The following is a 26,896-nucleotide window of genomic DNA, read 5'->3' on the forward strand; positions in this document are numbered from 1 at the left end:
AGTAGTAAACAGGACAATAAAGACATTTATTGGAATCAGAAGAGCAAAGCGTCTAAACAAGCTACAGTTGTACTGAACTAACACATGTTCCACTGTAAAGAAAAGCGACAGCACAGATCTATGTACACACGAGGGGCTCGGGCCCATCTGGACACTGCGGCTCACTTAGCCGCTGTTCTGCTCTTGTTCTGGTGGTGGCGCCGCACATCCTCCATCAGGTCTTTGAGGTACTTGATCTCTCGGCTGATGGCCTGGGTGCGCTCTGTCAGCTCCTGGTTCTTCTTCTCCAGCAGCAGGCGCTCCGTGTGCAGCTCCTCCTGCTCCACCTTCTTCTTCTGCCGATAGCGCGTGGCAGCAGTCTTGTTCTGCTCCATCTTCTTCATCTTCCTCTCCACTGTCTTCACGGGGCGGTTGGGCTTGGCGTTGGGCTGTGAGCGGCTGTAGGGTTTGCTCCTGCAGCTCTGTGGGGTGTGAGGGGGGGACGATTCGATGCCCGAGTCGCTGTCACTGTCGAGCTCTGTCAGGTCCACCTCACTGCCCAGCTCCAGAGGCTCGCTCTTCACCACTGCCTCTGGGGCCGTTTGGAGCGCCGCGGGATCGGATTGGGGCACCGCGGGATCGGATTGGGGCTCCGCGGGATCGGATTGGGGCTCCGCGGGATCGGGTTGGGGCTCCGCGGGATCGGGTTGAGGGGCTAGCGTGGCATCAGGAGAGTCAGGACGGTCGTCAGACGAGTCCAGCAGAGAGTCCAGGTCCAGCTCGTTCAGCTCCAGTTTCTCAGATACCCAGTCCATAGCCAGCAATGCATCATCTGCAAACAAACATGGACGTCACACAGGGTCTGTTTACAAGAGGGTTAACACTGAAAAATCATGGGGCAGCTCCAATTAGGACAATTATAATCAGGATTATTTGACTATGAAAAATTACTACTATCAAATTTAACCATCGAGTTAGAATAGACCCAATTGATTTGATTATCGTCTTTCCCACTATATGGCACACTTTTTTTTTTGCTTAAAGGCGGTATGGACGATTTTTCGGCGATTTGAGAACGCAGGCGGAAGTGCTCATGCCACTCCCCCGTGTGGACTGATAAAACACACACGTGCGTTTGTTTATTAGCACGACGGATCACATCGCATCTCTCGTCTCCCGTAGATTTCTGTCTTGTTCTGCGTCAGCTCGAACTGTCTTTCTCCGTCTTCATTTTGCCCCGTACACTGAGGGAACTATATTATGACAGATCCATGCGCTTAGGCACGCGGAAACGTGGGAACGAGCCTCACGCGGCTGCAGGTGAGCGGTAGGTGCGTTTTATGATTGATACGTGGCAGGACTAATGATTTATCCACGCCACGAGGAAATATCATCCATACCACCTTTAAAGCGCCTCCAGTGCGCCTGATAGTGTGGAAAATATGGTAGATATGTTTTGTGAATGATGTAGATCAGAAAAGGTCTCCAGGTCTTGAGGGACCAACCCAGCCACAGAAATCTGAAGTTCAACAGTCTGAAACTTTCTGGAGTTGCAGGTATGTGACCTGGTTCCAAGGAAATGGAAAGTTAAAATGAAACTATACTTTGGAACACTCTCCATGGAGATAAGTTTCATGCCTTACTATGGAATATTAAAGCTAAAAGTACATTTCCATGGAAACAAGCTGGAGGTTTGTGGAGATTTGAGCCCCATCTTAGTAAGGACACAGGATTGTATATGTTTATCAGCGCAATAAAAACAGCAGAGTGAAAAAGCCTTTTGCCATATTTTTGAACCATTCACTCATTTTATTTCCAAGTAGCTAAGAGTACGGAATTAATTGTGTTTGGTGCAAGGGCTCACCTTCCTCCTGAGGATACTCTATGTCCAGCAGGTCACTGGCTCCAAGCCACGGCAGCATCAAGTCTGAGCCTTTGGCTTCAGGAAGAGGTGCATGATGGGAGTGCACAGAGGAGGTGGGGGAGAGGGGCTCCTCCAGAGAAGACAGGCCAAACAGAGCATCACAGTGGTCCAGAAGGGGCCCCAAAGTGTCAGCCGTCAGAAACGCGGGCCCTGAGAGCAAACACAGGTCAGCCGGTGTTAACAGGAAGTAGCTGCACATCAATATCCTAGATGACTCGCTCTCATTCTGTTCCGCCAGGACAGGCTCGTGTCAGGACAGGCTCGTGTCAGGACAGGCTCGTGTCAGGACAGGCTCGTGTCAGGACAGGCTCGTGTCAGGACAGGCTCGTGTCAGGACAGGCTCGTGTCAGGACAGGCTCGTGTCAGGACAGGCTCGTGTCAGGACAGGCTCGTGTCAGGACAGGCTCGTGTCAGGACAGGCTCGTGTCAGGACAGGCTCGTGTCAGGACAGGCTCGTGTCAGGACAGGCTCGTGTCAGGACAGGCTCGTGTCAGGACAGGCTCGTGTCAGGACAGGCTCGTGTCAGGACAGGCTCGTGTCAGGACAGGCTCGTGTCAGGACAGGCTCGTGTCAGGACAGGCTCGTGTCAGGACAGGCTCGTGTCAGGACAGGCTCGTGTCAGGACAGGCTCGTGTCAGGACATGACACTTGAGCGTTCTGCCACAGGAACCATTTTCAGGTCCACTGAAAGTCAGGTTTTACAAACTTTTAGCACATATTTTGGATTTCTCAAAGTGGCTGCAAACAATTACTACCCATCAAAACTGACTCATTGAATAACAGGGCCTAAAATAAATGTTTAATCATTTTACATACATTACTATTGTAAAACCCTTTCATTCATTGCCTGCTAGCTCAGCCAAACATTTGGAACAGTATAGTGTGTGCACTGAACCTTATTTGAGAAAATATTATACATTTCTGTCTTTTGTCATTTATACCCCTCTGACCTTTAACTGGTATTCTCTTAAGACTTTCCTTCTACATACCTGTTGCCCAGTCAGGCCTGGAGTCTTATTAATAGTGTTAAAATAATCAACAAGAATAGTGAACTCTTTGTGTTACTCTGGTGCAGTGGCCATCTTTGGACAACACCATTTCTAAAGCCACTCCTGGTGCGGCTTCCATCACTTCTATTGCAGCTGCAGGCCACACCCACCTGAGTGCAGGGCCTCCACGTCCAGCTCCGACAGCATCATGGCCGCTCTTTAGTGAGGGACTTTGTAACAACACAAGGAGATGTGAGGGGGGTGAGGTGAGTGACACACTGCTGTCCCAAGCAGCAAAGCTCTGGGGGGAATCCCAGAACGACCTGCAACACAAAGGCTCACGTCACACTCTGTCATCCCGATCCATTCAAATATCTGGAGAGGGTATCGATAGCTTAAACCTGTGGCGAGTCGTTCCCTATTTTGCCCATTTCCAGGTTCAAGATGCTTCCAAGTTTTCTTAAAAACAAGTCTTAAATCCTTAGCTTCTCTCTGGCAGTTCTCGCTCTGATTGGTCATAGTGTCAGTTATTCATATTTTAAAGCCATAACTGATGTTGAATATGCAATTAAAATACTTGCATCACATTAGTTCTTGGTCAGCGGAGACACAATCGTTTTATCTACGGTAGTTGCTTACTTTATTAAATTGTTTGTTTTAAAAAGGAGCCTGTCTTTTTGGATCATGACTGAGAAAACACTGCCCTGAAGTTGTGCGTTTGTCCCATTGGCTTAAAAGCACACACTATCACTTGAGGCACATGAAAGGGCATCTGACCGGTTGTTCCAAGATTTTTGGCCCATATACGTAAGTGGATAGGGCAGTGCAGCGGGAAATGGGGTTGAGATTAGGGAAGGACATCACAGCAAACTGTGGAAAGCCGAATAGGAAATGGCGACACTGTGGGTGGCTCAGATGGAGTACTCTGCCACCTGTTGTGGCAGGGTTTGAGGTTTTATTCACATTTCAAGCCAATGGAGAAATCCTACTTTTTCCCAAAACATTTGTCATTTTCTTTTCATGCGGCGATGTAAACCAAACAAGGCAGGGCACATTTTTCCCCTTCAGAGTTCAAGAATATAGAAAACATTTTCACTCTAGTTATTAAAATTTTACAAGTGAAAAAAAAAGCAATTTCGTGATTTCTTGGTATCACAGTGTTCTAATTTTCCTCTTCAAAGTTGGCGTTTTGGGGCCTATGCAAGGTCAGGAATAACATCCAAAGTGTTAAAATTTGATATAAAACAGCACTAGAATGTTCCTTCTAAGCTTCACACAGATGTGTCAAACTTCCTTGTAAGGCCTCCAGGGTGCGCGTGCACAATGGGGCTGCCATAAGTCCCATTTCATAATTTTTAGGCAGAATTAGTTGAAACTTCATTTGCCACGTTTGAATAAATGTGTTGTCTTCATTGTAGTTTGCACTTCTGGGATAATATGGGCACAATTACACAATTATAAGCAAATATTGTAAAAAAGCACCTAAAATAAATTTCAGAGTTGTGGGCAATAACAAGTAAATATGGTATGGAATGTCTGCTATGAAGTATGTTTTTGCTACAGTCATTTGAAATAGACCATTATTTCTATATTGAATAAAAACTATATTTTATAAATGCAGAGGCCTTGCCTGTGCACCACATACATTACTTCCATGCATATAATGGGAAACTAGAAATATGTTACATTCCAAATGGTGTATAACACATTCATTTGGACAACGTAGACTCTAAAACTCTTGATTTGGAAACCAACTAAAAGACACATAGTAAGGTTGGGTAAAGGTAGGTGGATTTGAATAGGTTAAATGATTAAACTGACAGAAAAGCATGTCAGTTGCCCCCGCCTTTTTACTGGAATAATTCTATTACTCTTTTTTTTTTCCTTCTCAAACTGCAGCTTGACTGATGTTAAACTATGATAGATATCCATGTCAATTAGAAAAACACAAACTCCGCCCTATGTCTGAGTGTAAAGAATGTGAGCTACAGTGTGGAAAAGGTTTATCTGAACATCTGAACACGTTTGGCAGGTTATGGCTGCTCTGGCACAGCAGGACAGTTATAAACACAGACAAAGCCACGCCTCCACTGTGTATCGTTTCCTTATTTGGTCATTCCCTGAACTGTGGATCCGTTTAGCCGCCATTTTGCCTGAACACAGAACACCCATGGGCACTTCGCACGCGCCATCTTGGACACGCCACGTTGTCGACTAACAAGTCTATTTGTTATTAATAACTATACTTTGAGGCGTTTATTAACCTTGCATACATTATTTTAAACTTAAGTTGGGGGTACTCAACAAATAAAACGTAAAGACATGTTTGCTACACTATAATAAAGCCATTAAATAAACAAGGTTCACCACGAGATGAGACAAACGTAAACTATATTATGTCTCGTGCAAAGCTACAGCCTCTTCACGTGTGATCATTAAACGTCTGCTCTTGTGACACTCCTGGACAGTTCCAGGGGCGACACGGATTAGTTACAAGAGAGAATACTTACGCCATATTGCCAAGAATTGCCAGCGCCTTATGCCGATGCACTGCCAGAATGTTGCCGCCGCCAAATTACACCGCCATTTTCAAGTATTTATAGTGGGATGTGTGAATAAAATCGAAAAGCAGAAGAGCGCAAAGAGCGCGGGGACAGAGCGGAGACATACGACAGAGAAAGCCCGGAAAGAACTCACTCCACTACGCACACGGAAGTGCCGCGACACTTTATATAGTACCGAAGCACCACTGTAGCCTTCCGCGAACAGTGCAAAGGCATATCCTTCCGCGGGTAGGGTTATGAGCGGGGCGGAGTTGGGCGGAGCGGTGACACAGCCTCGAGTCAAGTTGAACGCGCCTCGAGCCCGAGAACAGGGATGCGGCGTCAGATCACACAGACGCGTGTCTTTGAAGTGTAGCCATGATGTGTGTTGGGTTCATTGCAGCGTTTCGCTCAGCTTGTGCACTCTCACCCGTGCCATCTGACTGTGACATCTTTGCAGAATACTCAGTCTTGGTACACCAGGTATATAATGCTGGACAGGAGACTCGTGTGTCGTTTTTATCGGTAGCCGCACTGTTCACTGCTCCGGTCCCGTGAGTGAAGTGAACAGGAGGTTCCGCCTTTATTAATTGAACAGAGCGTATCCCTACGCCGAACAATATAGTGCTTACATGTAGTGGAACACATCGCTCTCTAACAATGTGGCACTGAAATGCAACACTCGGATGCCAACTGCCATAAAACAACAACAACAACAACAACAACAACTGAGGGGAAGGAGAACTTCTAAAGGATACAAAAGCAAAGACATCTCATGACCTCATGGGCTTTGTAACGCCAAAGCAATGGAAGAAGGACTTTTAAGGAGTACGACAAAGTCTGAAGAATCAACAACAACAACAACAACAAGTCTGAAGAATAAAGTCTGGCGGTAATGCAACACTCGGATGCCAACCGCCATAAAACAACAACAACAACAACAACACTGAAGAAAAGAAAACACTTTGTGAATGCTCCTTTCTCCCTCACACCACGAACACACACACACATCAACATAGCAAAACAATGAGCTCACAATAACATTTAAGCTTGGTCTCAATCTATGGTGAAAATGGCTATTAGCACATCAAGATCATATACAAGATCATATACAAGATCATTTACAAGATCATATACAAGATCATATACAAGATCATTTACAAGATCATATACAAGATCATTTACAAGATCATATACAAGATCATATACAAGATCATATACAAGATCATTTACAAGATCATATACAAGATCATTTACAAGATCATATACAAGATCATATACAAGATCATATACAAGATCATTTACAAGATCATTTACAAGATCATATACAAGATCATATACAAGATCATTTACAAGATCATATACAAGATCATATACAAGATCATTTACAAGATCATATACAAGATCATATACAAGATCATTTACGATCTCATATACGAGATCATTTACGAGATCATTTACAAGATCATATACAAGATCATATACAAGATCATATACAAGATCATTTACAAGATCATATACAAGATCATATACAAGATCATTTACAAGATCATATACAAGATCATATACAAGATCATTTACAAGATCATATACAAGATCATATACAAGATCATATACAAGATCATTTACAAGATCATATACAAGATCATATACAAGATCATATACAAGATCATTTACAAGATCATATACGAGATCATTTACGAGATCATATACGAGATCATTTACGAGATCATATACGAGATCATTTACAAGATCATATAAGAGATCATATAAGAGATCATATACGAGATCATTTACGAGATCATTTACGAGATCATATACGAGATCATTTACGAGATCATATACGAGATCATATACGAGATCATTTACGAGATCATTTACGAGATCATATACGAGATCATTTACGAGATCATATACGAGATAATTTACAAGATCATATACAAGATCATATACAAGATCATTTACAAGATCATTTACAAGATCATATACAAGATCATATACAAGATCATTTACAAGATCATTTACAAGATCATATACAAGATCATTTACAAGATCATATACAAGATCACGTTAAAGGCTAAAGAAGAAAGTCTAAAAGAAGAAAGTCTAAAGAACAAAGTAGCTGTAAATGCACCTTTGCAGTTGGCTGCCAGCTGTCATTAAAAGCAGCAGCAACAACAATAACAGCAACAACAACAACAACAACAACGGCTCTGCAGACACTCCCATATTTATCATGCTTTCTTTACTGTACACCTTGAGCTTTTTCTGTCTCATTTGGACCATCTGTGATGAGAAGAGTGAAAAAAGATAGAAAAACGTAATTACAAGCATTTACAGTCCAAATATTGGTTTTGTTTGGGGCTCATTCAAACAGTTTTATGGCCAAAATGAATTCTGACCAAGTGCGACGTGTCCTCATCCACTTGCAATTATGGATAAAGAATTTACAGGTTACGAGTTCTCCCACATGTCAATCATTCCCTGCGTGCTACTGCACACCTACAGCCTCGTTCCCAGGATAGCAGCACGTTTCTCTGGCTGCGCATGCGTGGTTGATATGCCGGTGTGTTTATCGAAGATAGCAGCGAGTTCCTTCAGTGTACAGTACAAAAATGACGACAGAGAAAGACTGAGTTTGAGCTCAGAAAAGACGGAAATCTGTGGAGACGAGAGATGTGATGCAATCTGTCACGCTAATAAACAAACACACGTGTAGCAACGAGGCTGTTTCGTGCTTCTGCATCAGGTTTGATGGTAGGCGGCCTCTTGGAAAGAACAGGAAGGTGGGGGGCGAGTGTGCGCATTTAAAAGTTGCTTGAGTTCTCGAATCGGTGAAAAATCCTCTATTATTCCATTGACGCTATCAGTGTGCGTGTGTTTCAATCATTGTTTCACTACTTTAGTCGACCTGTGGCTACAGCTGGGGGTGGAAGAAAAAAGATTTAACCCCCAAAAAATTGTGTCAAGAAAATACAATGGCCGATTATCAGGTACAATCATTTTTATGGTATTTATCTTCAACATTATTATTTAGCCTTCTACTATTTAGTTTGGCCTGTTACAGTAGCTAGTAGAGGTTTTTATTGTAGTTTGTTATTTGCAGTTTCTTGTACATTTTGTCAGGGCTTGTTGTAATAGTAATCAAATAACCAAAGACGCCTAAAAAGCATACAATTACATAAGCATGAACGATAGTGCTCAATAGCATTTATACCCATAATCAGTCTTTGTTTTGCACAGAATGACCAGCACAAATTTAGAGTGATGTTTTCTTAAAAATAGTTTTTTTCAGTTCTTCTTTGTGGAAGGTCAACACCACTCTCTGTTCTCCTGGAAGCAATGGCCTTCTGGAGCTCAGGAATGTGGCTGTACGTCTTGGCCTCCTTCAATGCAAACACAGTTCATGGACATTTTATTGTAGTACCAGTTGTACCTGTAAAATAAGCACATTTTGTAGCTGAAATTTGTATTTCTACTAAAATATTACTTCTAAAAATGTACACTTTTTGTCCATTTTTGTTGCGTGCCAGACCTCGGCTGTTGGTCGTTGCAGTCTAGAGCTGCAGTTGTGTTCGGGCTGTGTAAACGTAAGGACTGTAGGTATAGTGCTTTGCAGCATACATGCCCTGTGTGCGTGTGTGAAAGGCTCACCACATCAGAGGTTGTCCTGGGGAAAGTGGTGGAAACTGTGAGTGTAATCAGAGACAGAATATAATGTCTAACCTGGATAACGTTCCTAAACGTGATGTACTTTTTCACATCTCTTCACCAGAATGTATTCAAAATATTTGACGTAAGAGCTGCAGAATCTGTCAAGACATGAAAGAAGGTTTAGCTGTAAACATTAATTAGAAACCTAGTTCTAAGAAATAGATCTGCATAAGAAATATTGGCCCATGGTCACAGCAGCCAGTTTCACAATGATAATGATAAATATAGCCGCAAGCGGCAATGATAGGCCCTCGCCACGCCGCCGCCACGCCGCAAGAGGAGGGGGCGCTAACGCGCCCCAATTGTCCTTTTATTACGCCTACTGCTGAATCTGTGACGCTGTCACATCTTCTCCCCTTTGTTTTACCATCAAAAAGCAATTTTATTTTGGAATTCTTGGCAAAATGTGCGTGACAAACCGTGACTCTTAGAATAAAAATGTGGATAACTTTTGATGGTTCACCCCTGAAGATGAGTCTCACCAAATTTCAGGTTAATATGTCTAACGCCCTAAGAGGAGTTCGTGAAAGTCTAAAGTGTAAACATGTTCTGGCGATTTCCCCATTGGAATAACATGGGAGGTTTTGGTCATCGTTACGGCAAAGCCATAACAATTATGACATGGGTCTCATTGACTTTTTTGATGGGGCCAAAATTGAGTTGTGTGTCAAATTTCATATAATTTCGCAAAACTAAATATTTAACCTCCATATAAAATCTGTAGGGGGCGCTGTGGCTCCAAATTAATTTATTTCACTTCAAGTAGGTTTAGGGCAAAGAGTTTAACAACTGATTCTAATTTGACGCAATTCGGACTTTATCTGCGCAAACGGCAGAAATGTTAAATTTGGGAGATTTCTGAAATTCTTGCTACAGTTTGCGGCTTCGCCGCACAGAGACCGTGAGAGGTATCAATGTAATTTGGATAACTTTTGATGTCCCACTCCTCAGTAGCATTTTCACCAAATTTCAGCTTTTTAGGGCCAACGCCCTGGGAGGAGTTCGTAAAAGTACGACGTTTGGAAAAACTCCGAAGTCATGTTTAGCCATTTTTGAAGCAATATGGCCGACATTTGGTTGGGCGGACGGCGTTGCCGTAATAATATTTTTTACTTCTCTTGTCACCATCTACCTCGGCGCCAAATTTCATGATTCTACGATCAGATTTTTTTTGGGTCATTTCCCATCTCTCAATGCATTTTTGGTACATTTGGGGGCGCTGACGCGCCAATTTTTAAATTTTAGAAAAAGGAAATAGCCAGAATGTAGAGAGGCACGATTTTTAGAGGTGTGCTAATTTTTGTGACTTTTCGTCAATGTTCACTGGGTGAAAAATAGGGGGGTTGGTCCCGAGAAGAAAGAAGAAGAAGAAGAAGAATATTCCGATGCGAAAACAATGTTTCCCATTTTTCAAATATCATGAACTATACATTTTCGCGCTTTCCTACCTCATGGTGTGGGTCCCTGGTCACTGACGGGTACTTTCGTTAATTTTGAGTGGGCTCCGCCCACTTTGTGTTTTTGGCCCTCTATACAGTAATAATGTTCAATTTTTGCATTACATGCTTATATGCACGGAACATGCAAAAGATGGGGAACGTATTCGTGAGCTACTTAGGGCAAATGAGTGCTTTATATGGGGATCATCCCAATTTAAAGTGCTCGTTTAGTGCGTACTTTTGCAAACAACGGTAAAGTTCCATTTTCCTACTACTAATTAGTATGCACAGGGCGTGCATGAGTGAAGGAGTGTGTTAGTGAGTGTTTGGAAGTGGGCGAGCGCTTCGCGCTCGATTTCGTGTGCACTACGTGCACACTTTCGCAGCCGTGCTTAGCACGGCCTTACGAGATTAATAGGCCTCTCGCCAGCTTGTGGCGCTCGGGTCTAATAATAGATCTGTGGTTGTATTGACAGCCCCGCCGGTGGGGGGCAGCACCACAGCGCGCCTGCGCACGGGCCATGTGCGGGCTCTGGAGGAAGCAGAGAGGAAGACTGGGCGGATGTTGATGTGTCATGTGATCTGCGCATGCGCCGTGGTGCACGCACGTTCCGGTCTGAAGCAGCGTCTCGGAAGTTTGTAGCAGCGATGTCCGCGGCGCTGGTCAGGAGAGGTCTGGAGCTGCTCAGTGCTGATATCACAGGTACAAGTCATGATATAACTACATGATATGAAGTCATGAGGTGCCGTTTGTCGCCTGTGTCTGAGGGACACAGATGTGGGACAGCCTCGTGCAGGACAAAGCACCATGTGTGTTCTTCATGTGTAGACAATGTGTGGACGTCCAACAATCAATCAAATTGATCTCAAAACCCAAACACAAAAGTTTATTACGGGTTAGGATCTTTTAAATGTTTGTTTGTTTGAATGAAGGTTGTGTGTGTTTCAGAGGGACCAGATGGGAAGAACAAAAAGCAGAAGCTGAAGAGCAGCAGGGCCAGGAGGTCCTCCAGGACGAGCCCAGCTGGACACAACAGAGCCACAGCCAAAGACCGCAGGATGAGGAGTGCTCTGGGTAAGGGCCCCAACCATTCCCACTCTAGGAACCTGTTTCACTTAGAATAGTTATTAAAAAAAACAAAAAAACTTCCAGTCCCTATTTGGTGAGCATTTGCACAGATTAGGAAATAAGGAGTAGGACCACACTTGGGGACTTTTGTTTAGCTCCTGCTCAGGGGAAGGTATGTTTATTGAGAATATGTTAAATGTTTAAACACTTTGTTATGTGCAGGTTTACAAAGCTCGAAAGTAGGATGAAGGAGAAGGAAAGACAAGCTGACATAGGAACTTTGTTGGTACAGCCGGACTGCTACTACTACAATACTACTACTACAATACTACTACTACAATACTACAACTACAATACTACTACAATACAATACTACTACTACAATACTACAACTACAATACTACTACAATACAATACTACTACAATACAATACTACAACTACAATACTACTACTACAATACTACTACTACAATACTACTCTACAATACTACTACTACAATACTACTCTACAATACTACTACTACAATACTACTACTACAATACTACTACTACTACAATACTACAACACTACTACTACAATACTACTACTACAATACTACTACTACAATACTACAACACTACTACTACAATACTACAACTACAATACTACTACTACAATACTACTACTATAATACTACTACTACAATACTACTACAAATACTACTACTACAAATACTACTACTACAATACTACTACTACAATACTACTGCTACAATACTACTGCTACAATACTACTACTACAATACTACAACTACAATACTACAACTACAATACTACTACTACAATACTACTACTACAATACTACAACTACAATACTACTACTACAATACTACTGCTACAATACTACTGCTACAATACTACTGCTACAATACTACAACTACAATACTACTACTACAATACTACAACTACAATACTACAACTACAATACTACTACTACAATACTACAACTACAATACTACAACTACAATACTACTACTACAATACTACAACTACAATACTACAACTACAATACTACAACTACAATACTACTACTACAATACTACTCTACAATACTACTACTACAATACTACTACTATAATACTACTACTACAATACTACTACAAATACTACTACAACAAATACTACTACTACTACTACAATACTACTACTACAATACTACTGCTACAATACTACTGCTACAATACTACAACTACAATACTACAACAACAACAACCTGACCAGTTAGTTTTAGAGAGCTTTGGAACGGTCCCTCTAAAATTGGAGACGGGTGTTGAATGGCGCTCCACATTTGGTTTGGTTTGATACTCCATCCATACAACTATCCACACAAACTCTAACCGTACCCATCGTTTTTTATGATACCTTCACCATGTATCATAAAAACATAAAACAAAACATAAAAAACAAACAGATTTTTGGCACCAGATGTGACATGGTGGCGCTCCACTGTGGATACGGGTGTACAAACGTATACATTCCTAGAGATATATTGATATTAAATAAATCGATTGAGTATCAATACTCTAGCTCTCAATATCAATATTCCCCACAGACTTTAGGGGGCAGTAAAGTGTCTATCGAGCACATTCACAAAGACAAACAGCTCGGTCGGAGCGAAGTTTGATGGAAGTTTCTGGGAGTAAAATAAAAGAAAATTGTCTTCAAATGAATGAAATGGAGAAGAATGGTATCTTGTGGGTAAAGTGGCTATAGTTCGAGAAGATCTTCCAGTTGATGTGGTTTTGTATAATCCGTGTGAGGGTAGAGAAGTGTACTGTGGAAGTGGAATTGTGATTATTGACTGACTAAATCTAAGCTACAACTGCAAAGTGCGTTAGATATTTGTGGTTATGGGCAGCAACTCATTCATGTGAGCGGTTTTGAATTTGATACTACAATTAAGCAGAACGGGATGATTAATGGAGTCCCTGTTTGTTTTGAACAGTTAAAGTTTGAATGGACGATTTTTTTGGCCCAAATCTAAGTCTTATTTCCTCGTGGCGTGGACTTCCGATTTGTCCTGCCACGTATCAATCATTAAACGCACCTATCGCTCACCTGCAGCAGCGTGCGGTTCGTCCCCACGTTTCCGCGTGTCTAAGCGCATGGATCTATCATAATATAGTTCCCCTCAGTGTACGGGACAAAATGAAGACGGAGAAAGTTCGAGCTGACGCAGAAGTGGACAGAAATCTACGGGAGACGAGAGATGCGATGTGATCTGTCGCACTAATAAACAAACGCACGTGTGTGTTGTATCAGTCCACACGCCCTTGCGCCTTTAAGTGTTTGTGGAGTGAGACGCTTAAATCAATATGTGACTGGGACGAGTGAGTTTAGCACTTCACTGTGTTTGACCTTTAGGCGGCGAGATGCATTTATAAGGACTATAAGAAATGTGGTGTTTGTGGTAGTAGTCGATGTACCTAATGAAGGATGCAAGAAATAAGGGGAGGAGCTTAAGGCATGAGCTCAGCGATCTCTGAGGAAATATGAGACAATTGAGGTAAAACCAAAGTTATCTTTCGCAAAGGCAGTGAAACATGTGGAAATGTGTGAATTTGTGTCTCGTTCATTGCAATAGTTCTAAACTGTACGTTAGATTGGAGGTCATTCATGCTAGTTTGATACACCCGCATTAGATCATTTCACCTTTGAAGTCATAAGGTTATTTTAGTGTGCTGTTAAAGTAGTTCAATAAAATCTCACACAACCACTTAATGAAAGTGGAAGAGAACATTTTGAGCTTTGGAGGTGTAGAGAGCCTTACAATGCGAGAAACCTTTGTGAATGGACACAACTTTGTATGTTTTTGATGAGGTAACAACATGGCTAAAAGCTCACAGGGGAAACATTTGTGCCTTTACGCGTAATATATCTAAGTGTTGATCTCATGTAATGTGTGTGCAGAAGAGGCCAGCAGGGGGCGACAGAAGGAGCACACTGCAGAGACCCTCCAGTACTTCCTCAAGAGTAGCACTTCAGCCTCAGGAGAGCACACCGCTAAGGTACGCCCGAAGCCCCCTAGCAACCCCCAGCAGGCCCCCAGCAGGCCCCCAGCAGGCCCCCAGCAGCCCCCCAGCAACCCCCCAGCAGCCCCCAGCAGGCCCCCAGCAGGCCCCCAGCAGCCCCCAGCAACCCCCCAGCAGGCCCCCAGCAGGCCCCCAGCAGGCCCCCAGCAGGCCCCCAGCAGCTCCCCAGCAGGCCCCCAGCAGCCCCCAGCAGGCCGCTTCACTCACTCTTTTGTTGTGTCTTATCCAATTAAATATTCTGAATTGTCCTGCAAACCCATAACAACAAAATCACTAACTTGAGAGTTGATACGCTAAATACTGTCTCTTAACATACTGATATCCCTTTTCTTATAATCTTTTAGTATCTTTTAACGTGGTGACTCAAAGCGCCTTAAGTGCATATCATTGGCACTATGGTAAACTCAGAAATGGCGTATATAGTTTTTTCCAAATTTAGAATATTTAAATATATTTTAACTAAAGTTGTAACAATTAGACGTTCCAGTAAACTATATTCCACTTTATTTTCAAAAGCAGCTGCCAGTCATTCTGTTGCAGCCATTATCTTGAAATAGTGTAAAAACTAAGGTGGTTTATGCTTTCTGTCTTGTCACTTGTTGGCGATAAGTGAAGTTTAATGAGACCAAGACGGCTCCATGTCATTAAAGACGCAATGGACGATTTTTCGTCGATTTGAGAACTCAGGCTGAAGTGCTCATGTGCACTCCCCCGTGTGGACTGATACAACACACACGTGCGTTTGTTTATTAGCGCGACGGATCACATCGCATCTCTCGTCTCCCGTAGATTTCCGTCTTCTTCTGCGTCAGCTCGAACTGTCTTTCTCCGTCTTCATTTTGTCCCGTACACTGAGGGAGCTATATTATGATAGATCAATGCGCTTAGACACGCGGAAACGTGAGGACGAGTCGCACACAGCTGCAGGTGAGCGATAGGTGAGTATTATGATTGATACGTGGCAGGACAAATTGGCAGTCCACGCCACGAGGAAATAAGACTCAGGTTTGGGCCAAAAAAATCGTCCATTGAACCTTTAAGCATATTCACAGCCTGACCACAACTCAATAAAGCCACAAGAGGGCGCTGCAGAATAATGATTATATCAGCTTTGAACTAAACATTCATGAATAGATTAATATAAATACAAATGTAAACCACACGCTCAAAACGTGTTCCTAATTTTAAAAACTGCTTCAGTCTGGATATAACTGGAAGTTAAGTTTTGTCACTAAATCCTTTTGCACTGAATAAAAAAACTGCTGTTTTAACAAAGGGAATTTTAAGACATTTTTTGTGTCTGGAACAGATCCTGCAGCAGAATTCAGGAAGGCAGTCCAAGAACAATATGACGGCGCCTGCTCAGAGGCCCCAGGAACCAAAGAGTGCCTTCACTGAGGAGGAGTTCCAGCAGTTCCAGAAGGAGTACTTTGGCAGGAACGTGGAGGACCAGTGACACCTGACACCTGCCAGGGCTTTATGTCATGGGTGTAAGCAGCAGTGGCCTCTGCTCCATTTATGTCATATGTCGAGTTTGAAGGTGCTTTTCTTGTCCAGATTACCTTCTCGACTTCATGGAGGTATTACTTTTGCCTGTAATGTTCCACTGTATGGCATTAGACCTACCTATCTCCATGGAGACGAGCAGGTGATGCCAAACAGGCTTAGTTACAGGTCAGATCTGTGGAGATGAACCCATTTACAGTAAGAATGTAGTTTTTTTTAATATATTTTGTTTAACATATTTTGTTTGCAAGATGGATACATTTAATGCCATAATGAGAAACATTCTAGGCGAAGTATTAACATCTACATGGAAACGAGCAATTTGCACAGCGCAGCTTTAATGGGCTATTTGCTTTGGTGCAGAGAATACCTCGAGCCTTCTCCATTATGGCAGGTCAAAAGACAACGACGACGACAAGCTTTTTTATCTAAAGACAGAAATTGAAAGATGAACTCAACGTCGGGCTTGAGCTCTGAAGAAGTGGATCAAATGAACACGTGAGGAGACGGCATTATAACATCAATGAAATAAAATGAAATGATGATTTGTTATTCATAATCACACATATTGTTATGGCATGAGTTGAAATATTAAAGATGATTTTAAAGAGTTGATGTGGGTCCTCATTTGTCCAGGAGTGTTCCATTGTAGAAAAAGATTCAAGGTCATCTGGACATGGGACGTGAACACCAGCCGCTAGCACGAGTACTCAGTAGATCACAGAGACTAGTACACACTCAGTAGATCAGAGACTAGTACACACTCAGTAGAGCACAGAGACTAGTACACACTCAGTAGATCAGCGACTAGTACACACTCAGTAGATCAGAGACTAGTGTACACTCAGTAGATCAGACTAGTACACACTCAGTAGATCACAGAGACTAGTACACACTCAGTAGATCAGAGACTAGTACACACTCAGTAGAGCACAGAGACTAGTACACACTCAGTAGATTACAGAGACTAGTACACACTCAGATCAGAGACTAGTACACATTTGGTAGATCAGAGACTTGTACACACTCAGTAGATCACAGAGACTAGTACACACTCAGTAGATCACAGAGACTAGTACACACTCAGTAGATCAGAGACTAGTACACTCAGTAGATCAGAGACTAGTACACACTCAGTAGATCACAGAGACTGGTACACACTCAGTAGATCACAGAGACTGGTACACACTCAGTAGATCACAGAGACTAGTACACACTCAGTAGATCAGAGACTAGTACACACTCAGTAGAGCACAGAGACTAGTACACACTCAGTAGATCACAGAGACTAGTACACACTCAGTAGATCAGAGACTAGTACACATTCGGTAGATCAGAGACTTGTACACACTCAGTAGATCACAGAGACTAGTACACACTCAGTAGATCACAGAGACTAGTACACACTCAGTAGATCAGAGATTAGTCAGGTTTTAGACCTCATCACAGCACTGAGACTGCTCTTGTCAAGGTGACAAATGACATCCGCCTGAACACTGACACGGGCAAAGCCTCAGTCTTAATTCTGTTAGATCTGAGTGCTGCTTTTGACACTGTCGATCATGGGATCCTCTTACAGAGACTAGAGGACTGGGTGGGCATCACTGGCACTGCCCTAAACTGGTTAAGGTCCTATCTGGAAGACAGGAAGTACTTTGTTGAAATTGGTAGCTGTGTCTCAGACCACATGACCCTGACCTGTGGAGTGCCCCAAGGGTCAGTCCTGGGTCCCCTTCTGTTCAACCTCTACATGCTGCCGTTAGGTCAGTTGATACGCAGTGAAAATGTGTCCTATCACAATTATGCAGACGACACTCAGATCTATGTTTCACTATCGGCAGGTGACTATGGACCAGTAGATTCACTCTGTCACTGCATCCAACAGATCAGTGTGTGGATGCAAAACAACTTTCTCCAGCTGAACTCAGACAAGACTGAAATAATCGTTTTTGGCCCACAGAAACAAAGAGAAAGTGTTAGCGGTCACCTCCAGAGTCTCGCTCTAAAACCTACAAACCAAATTAGAAATCTGGGGGTAATAATGGACTCAGACTTGAACTTTAATAGCCACGTCAAATCAATAACATCAGCAGCTTTTTACCATCTAAAAAACATTGCCAAAATCAAAAATATAGTGTCAAAACCAGATTTAGAGAGACTTATCCATGCGTTTGTCTCCAGTAGATTAGACTACTGTAACGGCCTGCTCACTGGCCTCTCCAAACGAGTTGTAAAACAGACGTGCTCGGGTCCTGACTAGAACCAGGAAGTATGATCACATTAGTCCTGTTCTCAGGTCTCTGCACTGGCTCCCTGTGGCTCAGAGAATAGACTTTAAAGCAGCTCTGCTTGTGTACAAGTCTCTCCATGGCCTAGCACCAAAGTACATCTTGGATATGTTAGTGCCATATGAACCATCTCGGACTCTGAGGACCTCAGGGACCGGCCTCCTGCTGGTGCCAGAGTCAGGACAAAACATGGGGAATCTGCGTTTCAGTTTTATGCAGCTAAAATCTGGAACAGTCTTCCTGAAGATGTGAGACAGGCTTCTACTCTGACAATGTTCAAATCTAAGCTAAAAACAGTTTTGTTTAGCTGCGCATATGACTGAAAGGATTTTTTCTTTGCACTCTTCTCTTTTGTTTGTGATTTTATTAGTTTAGAAAATCAGTTGGATTGATAATTTTTAATTTAGTTAATTTTATTGTATTTCTGTTTCTGTCATTTCTTTGTGATTTGAATGCATTTTTCCTGCTGTGAAGCACTTTGAATTGCCTTGTGTATGAAATGTACTCTACAAATAAACTTGCCTTGCCTTGCCTAGTACACACTCAGTAGATCACAGAGACTAGTACACATTCGGTAGATCAGAGACTTGTACACACTCAGTAGATCACAGAGACTAGTACACACTCAGTAGATCACAGAGACTAGTACACACGAAGTAGATCAGAGACTAGTACACTCAGTAGATCAGAGACTAGTACACACTCAGTAGATCAGAGACTAGTACACTCAGTAGATCAGAGACTAGTACACACTCAGTAGATCATAGAGACTAGTACACACTCAGTAGATCACAGAGACTAGTACACACTCAGTAGATCACAGAGGCTAGTACACACTCAGTAAATCATAGAGACTAGTACACACTCAGTAGATCACAGAGACTAGTACACACTCAGTAGATCACAGAGGCTAGTACACACTCAGTAAATCAGAGAGACTAGTACACACTCAGTAGATCAGAGATTAGTACACACTCAGTAGATCACAGAGACTAGTACACACACAGTAGATCACAGAGACCAGTACACACTCAGTAGATCGCAGAGACTAGTACACTCAGTAGATCACAGAGACTAGTACACACTAAAGCAGTCAGTCCAAATAGTTCATATCCAGCGTGTGGCTGTACACAAGTCCGTTGCGTACAGTCGGTGTGTAATGGTAAACGGTGCAGGACCAAAGAACACAACGTTCCGACCATGCGCCAAGTGCGTGACCGCCCGACCAGGGAAAGCGACGGTCAGGCAGAAAAGCTGTAGCTAGCAGCCTACAGCATACAGGCCCTGCATGAGACAACAACAAGCAGCAAACATTAGCAATGGTGATGGGTAGATGACGCGTCAAGGTGCGTGTTGCACATTAGTGATGGGCCAAACGAGTCAAGCTCTGAAAGTGACTCCTGTGTCGTATTGTGAAAGTTGTGCCAGAACCATTACTTTGACTGCTCCATGAACTACAGTTTGGCAGGTGAAGAGCGGAGCCCGTGTGAACGTGCCTTTAAACCACATAGAGGACACTTGGAGGGAGGGACGGAACGGGGCGAACGCCAACGAAGGGTTCCCGTAACTAGAGCACGCTAAGCTAACTCTACGTGAATGAGACACCACCAGCCCCTTAGCCTACCTCATTTTTTGGACTTTAAGCCGCTACCTTTTTGAAGCCTGTGGCCGATATAACGGTTCGTCTAATTGATCGATTTTACTGGCTAACGGTCTATCTAGCAGGAAGCGTTTGACCCACTGTAGAAGAAGACATATTTCTGTGTAAATATCTCATGTTACAACGCAACTCTCACTCGCTAAGCACGAGCTCAGGAGCAGATGAACCAGTGAAGACACAAACACAGGTAAATCAGCTCAGAGTCATCAAGGACAGAGGGTACAATAGGGACAGAGGGGACAATAGGGACGGAGGGGACAGTAGGAACAGGGGACAATAGGGACGGAGGGGACAGTAGGAACAGGGGACAATAGGGACGGAGGGGACAGTAGGAACAGGGGACAATAGGGACGCAGGGGACAGTAGGAACAGGGGACAACAGGGACAGAGGGGACAGTAGGAACAGGGGACAATAGGGACGCAGGGAACAGTAGGGATTCTTTCAAAATGCTGTTTTATTACAATCCAACACATATTCACTCATAAATGAGTCTAATTACGTAGCGGCCGCAGGTGCACCCGGTCCAAAAGAGGCATCACTACTGTTTAATGTGTAAATATCTTGTGTTTAAACGTGGGCACATGTGGCCCGTATATGTACAAGTTGATTTTTTTTATAAACATCGTCTGCGCTGCTTTTATTCAGGAGCGACGTTCAGCCCGAAAAGTACGGCAGCGTTGCGGGAGCAATAGGCCCTCCGCCCTGCTGGGGCTTGGGCCTAATTAAAGCCGCAAGCGGCATCCAACGGCCCTCGCGGGCCGCCGGCCTTCCGACTCTGCTCTCTGCATTTTACAGAGATGGCGCTAACGCAATTGTCTAAGAACTAAGACAGCGACACATTGATGAACACAAATGTCGGTCAAATGTGCAGCTCCAGCGCACAGAGACCGTGACACTTGGGATTAAAATATGGATAACCTTTGATGCTCCGCTTGTGTAGATTATTTTCCCCTAATATGAACTTGATCGGGTGATCGCCCTAGGAGGAGTTTGTTAAAGTGTGAAGTGTAAAAATGTGGTCATTTTAGAGATTTTACGGTTTCCCCATAGGGATAACATGGGATGTTTCTGTCATCGCTACGGTTACGCCGTACAAAATATGGCTTTGGCTCTCATACTTGTATGATCAGGATGGCAAATTAGAATTTTGTTCAAAATATCATGTCATTTGGAAAAACTCTATTGTTTATAAGCCACTCTGAAGGCCAAATAGTCAGAATTCTGGGAAACGTTTGCGGCTCCGTCGCACAGAGACCGTAAAAGTAATCCTTCAAATTTGGATAACTTTAGATGCCCCACTTGTCTAGAGGACGTACACCGATTTTGAGGTTGGTGGGCAAAACGCACTAGGAGGAGTTCGTTAAAGTGTGAAACATAAAAATGTGGTAATTTGAGAGATTTTGCGGTTTTCCCATAGGGATAACATGGGAGGTTTCTGTCATCGCTACGACTACGCCGTAAAAATTAAGGCATTTGTCTCATTGGGTTTTTTGATCGGGATGGCCAAATAGAATTTTGGGTAAAGTTTAGAACATTTTGGTAAAACAAACTTTTGACCTTCAATGTTAATTCAAAGGTCACTCTGTAGGGGGCGCTATCAGGCCCATTTAAATTTTGTCATCACAAACTGGTCCAAACTGGATAGTTTAACAACTGATTCAAATTTGGTCCAAATCGGACTCGTTTTGATCAAATGGGAGCAATTTTTAGATTAACATTATCCCAAAATAAGTTGTCCAATTTTGTGGCTGCGCCGCACACAGACCGTAAAAGGTATCTCAAAAAATTGGATAACTTTAGATGCCCCACTTGTCCAGAGGACGTACGCCAATTTTGAAGTCGATGGGCAAAACGCCCTAGGAGGAGTTCGTCAAAGTTTGACGTGAACAAAATGGCTAACACAGCGTGTTTTCATTTTCAAAGGAAGATGGCGGCCATAGGGTAAGTCTGGGGGCGTGGCCACAATGATTTTTTTTCTTTGTCCTCACGAGAGGAATGCGTGTCCCGAATTTCGTAGCTTTACGCCAAAGTTGACCTCGGGGCGTCTCCCATAGGCGCAATGTATTTTGACTTTTGTCGGTGGCGCTGTCGCGCCATTTTTTAACGAAAAAAAAAATGGCCCAGAAAAAATCAAATTTTTCGCCGATTCTGAATTTTGGGCAAAGTTTGGTGAGTTTTTGAGCATGTTCAGGGGGTCAAATTAGAGATCAAAGCGCTGAAGAAAAACAAGAAAAATTAAAGCCGCAAGCGGCATCCAACGGCCCTCGGGGCCGCCGGCCTTCCGACTCTGCGCTTTCGACTTGATAAAGATGGCGCCCTTATTGTGTGTTGAATTAAAAAAGAACTTGACAGACGGCGACACATTGGACATGGCCAATCCAGTGGAAATGAACACAAATGTCGGTCAAATGTGCGGGTCCGCCGCACAGAGACCGTGACACTTGGAATAAAAATATGGATAAGTTTTGATGCCCCGCTTGTGTAGATGATTTTCCCCAAATATGAGTTTGATCGGACAATCGCCCTAGGAGGAGTTCGTTAAAGTGTGAAGCGTAAAAATGTGGTGATTTGAGCGATTCTACGATTTTCTCATAAGGATAACATGGGATGTTTCTGTCATCGCTACGGTTACGCCGTACAAAATATGACTTTGGCTCTCATACTTGTATGATCAGGATGGAAAATTAGAATTTTGTGCAAAATATCATGTCATTTGGAAAAACTCTATTGTTTATAGGCTACTCTGAAGGCCAAATAGTCAGAATTCTGGGAAACGTTTGCGGCTCCGTCGCACAGAGACCGTAAAAGTTATCCTTAAAATTTGGATAACTTTAGATGCCCCACTTGTCTAGAGGACGTACACCGATTTTGAGGTTGGTGGGCAAAACGCACTAGGAGGAGTTCGTTAAAGTGTGAAACATAAAAATGTGGTAATTTGAGAGATTTTGTGGTTTTCCCATAGGGATAACATGGGATGTTTCTGTCATCGCTACGACTACGCCGTAAAAATTAAGGCATTTGTCTGATTGGCTTTTGTGATCGGGACGGCAAAATAGAATTTTGGGTAAAGTTTAGACAATTTTGGTAAAACTAATTTTAGACCTTCAATGTTAATTTAAAGGTCACTCTGTAGGGGGCGCTATCGCGGCCATTTCAATTTTGTCAGCCTAAACTGGTCCAAACTAGAAAGTTTAACAACTGATTCAAATTTGGTCCTAATCGGACTTGTTTTGATCAAATGGGAGCAATTTTTAGATCTGCAATATTCCAAAATAAGTTGTCCAACTTTGCGGCTGCGCCTCACACAGACCGTAAAAGGTATCTCAAAAAATTGGATAACTTTAGATGCCCCACTTGTCCAGAGGACGTCCGCCGATTTTGAAGTCGGTGGGCAAAACGCCCTAGGAGGAGTTCGTCAAAGTTTGACGTGAACAAAATGGCTAACACAGCGTGTTTTCATTTTCAAAGGAAGATGGCGGCCATAGGGTAAATCTGGGGGCGTGGCCACAATAATATTTTTTTTTTGTCCTCACGAGAGGAATGTGTGTTCCGAATTTCGTAGCTCTACGACAAAGTTGACCTCGGGGCGTCTCCCATAGGCGCAATGTATTTTGACTTTTGTCGGTGGCGCTGTCGCGCCATTTTTTAACGGAAAAAAAAATGGCCCAGAAAAAACTAAATTTTTCGCCGATTCTGAATTTTGGGCAAAGTTTGGTGAGTTTTTGAGCATGTTCAGGGGGTCAAATTAGAGTTCAAAGCGATGAAGAACAAGAAAAATTAAAGCCGCAAGCGGCATCCAACGGCCCTCGCGGGCCGCCGGCCTTCCGACTCTGCGCTTTTGACTTGATAAAGATGGCGCCCTTATTGTGTCTTGAATAAAAAAAGAACTTGACAGACGGCGACACATTGGACATGGCCAATCCAGTGCAAATGAACACAAGTGTCAGTCAAATTTGCTGCGCCGCCGCACAGAGACCGTAGCACTTGGAATAAAAATATGGATAACTTTTGATGCCGCGCTTGTGTAGATGATTTTTCCCAAAGTAAAGCTTGATCGAGCTATTGCCCACGGAGGAGTTTGTTAAAGTGTGAAGCGTAAATGTGAACATTTCAAGGATTTGGCGTTTTTCCCATTTGTGACAGTATATTTGCAGCTCCACGGCACAGAGACCGTACCACTTAAAATCAAAATATGGATAACTTTTTATGCCCCGTTTGTGTAGATGATTTTCCCCAAATATGAGCTTGATCGGGCAATCGCCCTAGGAGGAGTTCGTTAAAATGTGAAGCTAAAAATGTGGTGATTTTAGAGATTTCGCTGTTTTCCCATTTCTGACATATATTTGCGGGTCCGCCACACAGAGACCGTAGCACTTAGAATCAAAATATGGGTAAGTTTTGATGCCCCGCTTGTGTAGATGATATTCTCCAAATATGAACTTGATCGGACAATCGCCCTAGGAGGAGTTCATTAAAGTGTGAAGCGTAAAAATGTGGTGATTTGAGCGATTCTACGATTTTCCCATAAGGATAACATGGGATGTTTCTGTCAACGCTACGGTTACGCCGTACAAAATATGACTTTGGCTCTCATACTTTTATGATCAGGATGGCAAATTAGAATTTTGTTCAAAATATCATGTCATTTGGAAAAACTCTATTGTTTATAGGCCACTCTGAAGGCCAAATAGTCAGAATTCTGGGAAACGTTTGCGGCTCCGTCGCACAAAGACCGTAAAAGTTATCCTTAAAATTTGGATAACTTTAGATACACCACTTGTCTAGAGGACGTACACCGATTTTGAGGTTGGTGGGCAAAACGCACTAGGAGGACTTCGTTAAAGTGTAAAACATAAAAATGTGGTAATTTGAGAGATTTTGTGGTTTTCCCATAGGGATAACATGGGAGGTTTCTGTCATCGCTACGACTACGGCGTAAAAATTTAGGCATTTTTGTGATTGGCTTTTGTGATCGGGACGGCAAAATAGAATTTTGGGTAAAGTTTAGACAATTTTGGTAAAACTAATTTTTGACCTTCAATGTTAATTTAAAGGTCACTCTGTAGGGGGCGCTATCACTGCCATTTCAATTTTGTCAGCCTAAACTGGTCCAAACTAGAAAGTTTAACAACTGATTCAAATTTGGTCCTAATCGGACTGGTTTTGATCAAATGGGAGCAATTTTTAGACCTGCAATATTCCAAAATAAGTTGTCCAACTTTGCGGCTGCGCCGCACACAGACCGTAAAAGGTATCTCAAAAAATTGAATAACTTTAGATGCCCCACTTGTCCAGAGGACGTACGCCGATTTTGAAGTCGGTGGGCAAAACGCCCTAGGAGGAGTTCGTCAAAGTTTGACGTAAACAAAATGGCTAACTCAGCTTGTTTTCATTTTCAAAGGAAGATGGCGGCCATAGGGTAAGTTTGGGGGCGTGGCCACAATGTTTTTTTTTGTATATCCTCACGAGAGGAATGCGTGTCCCGAATTTCGTAGCTTTACGCCAAAGTTGACCTCGGGGCGTCTCCCATAGGCGCAATGTATTTTGACTTTTGTCGGTGGCGCTGTCGCGCCATTTTTTAACGAAAAAAAAAATGGCCCAGAAAAAATAAAATTTTTCACCGATTCTGAATTTTGGGCAAAGTTTGGTGAGTTTTTGAGCATGTTCAGGGGGTCAAATTAGAGATCAAAGCGCTGAAGAAGAACAAGAAAAATAATAATAATAATAATAATATTTTTAGCAAAAACAATATAGCCGTTTTTACTATAACAACAAATGATACATCGTTTGAAAGCTCTAAGCCTTCCCGATGCCGCCATGGGGTGGAATTATCATTACGAGCGCTTACGCGCTCGTCACTCCCTATTCCGTCGGGATGCCCCGCCCACTCCCCATAGACTTCCATTGATTTGAGCAGATACAAGCATGGCCCATGCCTGCGGCATGGATTCTCGCATACGGGACGATGCCAGGAGGGTTTTTGGAGGAATGCAGCGCTTCGCGCTGCTGTTGTCAACAATTAGTGAATGGGCTACGCCCATTCACTAATTGTTGACTATTTCTGTCATAGCAGGAGTAAGTATGCATGATCCATGCCTTCGGCATGGGCTAGTTCACTGTACTTGCCAGGGGCGACGGGGTACCAAACATGCGGGCTGCGCCCGCATGTTTGGTCAGACAGTTGCAACGCTGCCTTCGGCAGCGTTGCGGGAGCAATAGGCCCTCCCCCTGCTGGGGCTCGGGCCTAATAATAATTAAAGCCGCAAGCGGCATCCAACGGCCCTCGCGGGCCTTCGGCCTTCCGACTCTGCGCTTTCGACTTGATAAAGATGGCGCCCTTATTGTGTTGAATGAAAAAGAACTTGACAGACGGCGACACATTGGACATGGCCAATCCAGTGCAAATGAACACAAGTGTCAGTCAAATTTGCTGCGCCGCCACACAGAGACCGTAGCACTTAGAATAAAAATATGGATAACTTTTGATGCCGCGCTTGTGTAGATGATATTTCCCAAAGTAAAGCTTGATTGAGCTATTGCCCACGGAGGAGTTTGTTAAAGTGTGAAGCATAAATTTGAACATTTCAAAGATTTGGCGTTTTCCCATTTGTGACAGTATATTTGCAGCTCCACGGCACAGAGACCGTACCACTTAAAATCAAAATATGAATAACTTTTGATGCCCCTTTTGTGTAGATGATTTTCCCCAAATA

At 43.1% G+C, this 26,896-nt stretch overlaps 3 protein-coding genes across 3 annotated transcripts in view; 2 read left to right on the plus strand and 1 right to left on the minus strand.

The window, feature by feature from the left end:
* LOC140377918 (lysophosphatidic acid receptor 2-like) overlaps positions 1 to 26,896 on the plus strand; it is a 283,463-nt gene that overhangs the window by 82,750 nt on the left and 173,817 nt on the right. The gene's annotated exons all lie outside the window — the stretch shown is intronic.
* On the minus strand, positions 8 to 5,602 carry atf4a (activating transcription factor 4a). The gene is made up of 4 exons (XM_072463537.1): positions 5,403 to 5,602; positions 3,063 to 3,215; positions 1,844 to 2,053; positions 8 to 811 (listed from the first exon to the last, which is right to left on the minus strand). The coding sequence occupies exons 2-4, from the start codon at positions 3,100 to 3,102 to the stop codon at positions 162 to 164; spliced, it is 900 nt and encodes a 299-aa protein (XP_072319638.1). The 5' UTR covers positions 3,103 to 3,215; positions 5,403 to 5,602; the 3' UTR covers positions 8 to 161.
* rps19bp1 (ribosomal protein S19 binding protein 1) lies at positions 11,185 to 16,233 on the plus strand. The gene is made up of 4 exons (XM_072463538.1): positions 11,185 to 11,291; positions 11,538 to 11,663; positions 14,607 to 14,704; positions 16,038 to 16,233. Exons 1-4 carry the CDS (start codon positions 11,237 to 11,239, stop codon positions 16,182 to 16,184), a joined length of 426 nt encoding a protein of 141 aa, XP_072319639.1. The 5' UTR covers positions 11,185 to 11,236; the 3' UTR covers positions 16,185 to 16,233.

This window comes from Eucyclogobius newberryi, unplaced genomic scaffold (genome assembly GCF_026437365.1).
Source record: "Eucyclogobius newberryi isolate DKJ021-1_F unplaced genomic scaffold, fEucNew1.0.hap1 SCAF_4, whole genome shotgun sequence".
NCBI classification, from domain to species: Eukaryota; Metazoa; Chordata; class Actinopteri; order Gobiiformes; family Gobiidae; genus Eucyclogobius; species Eucyclogobius newberryi.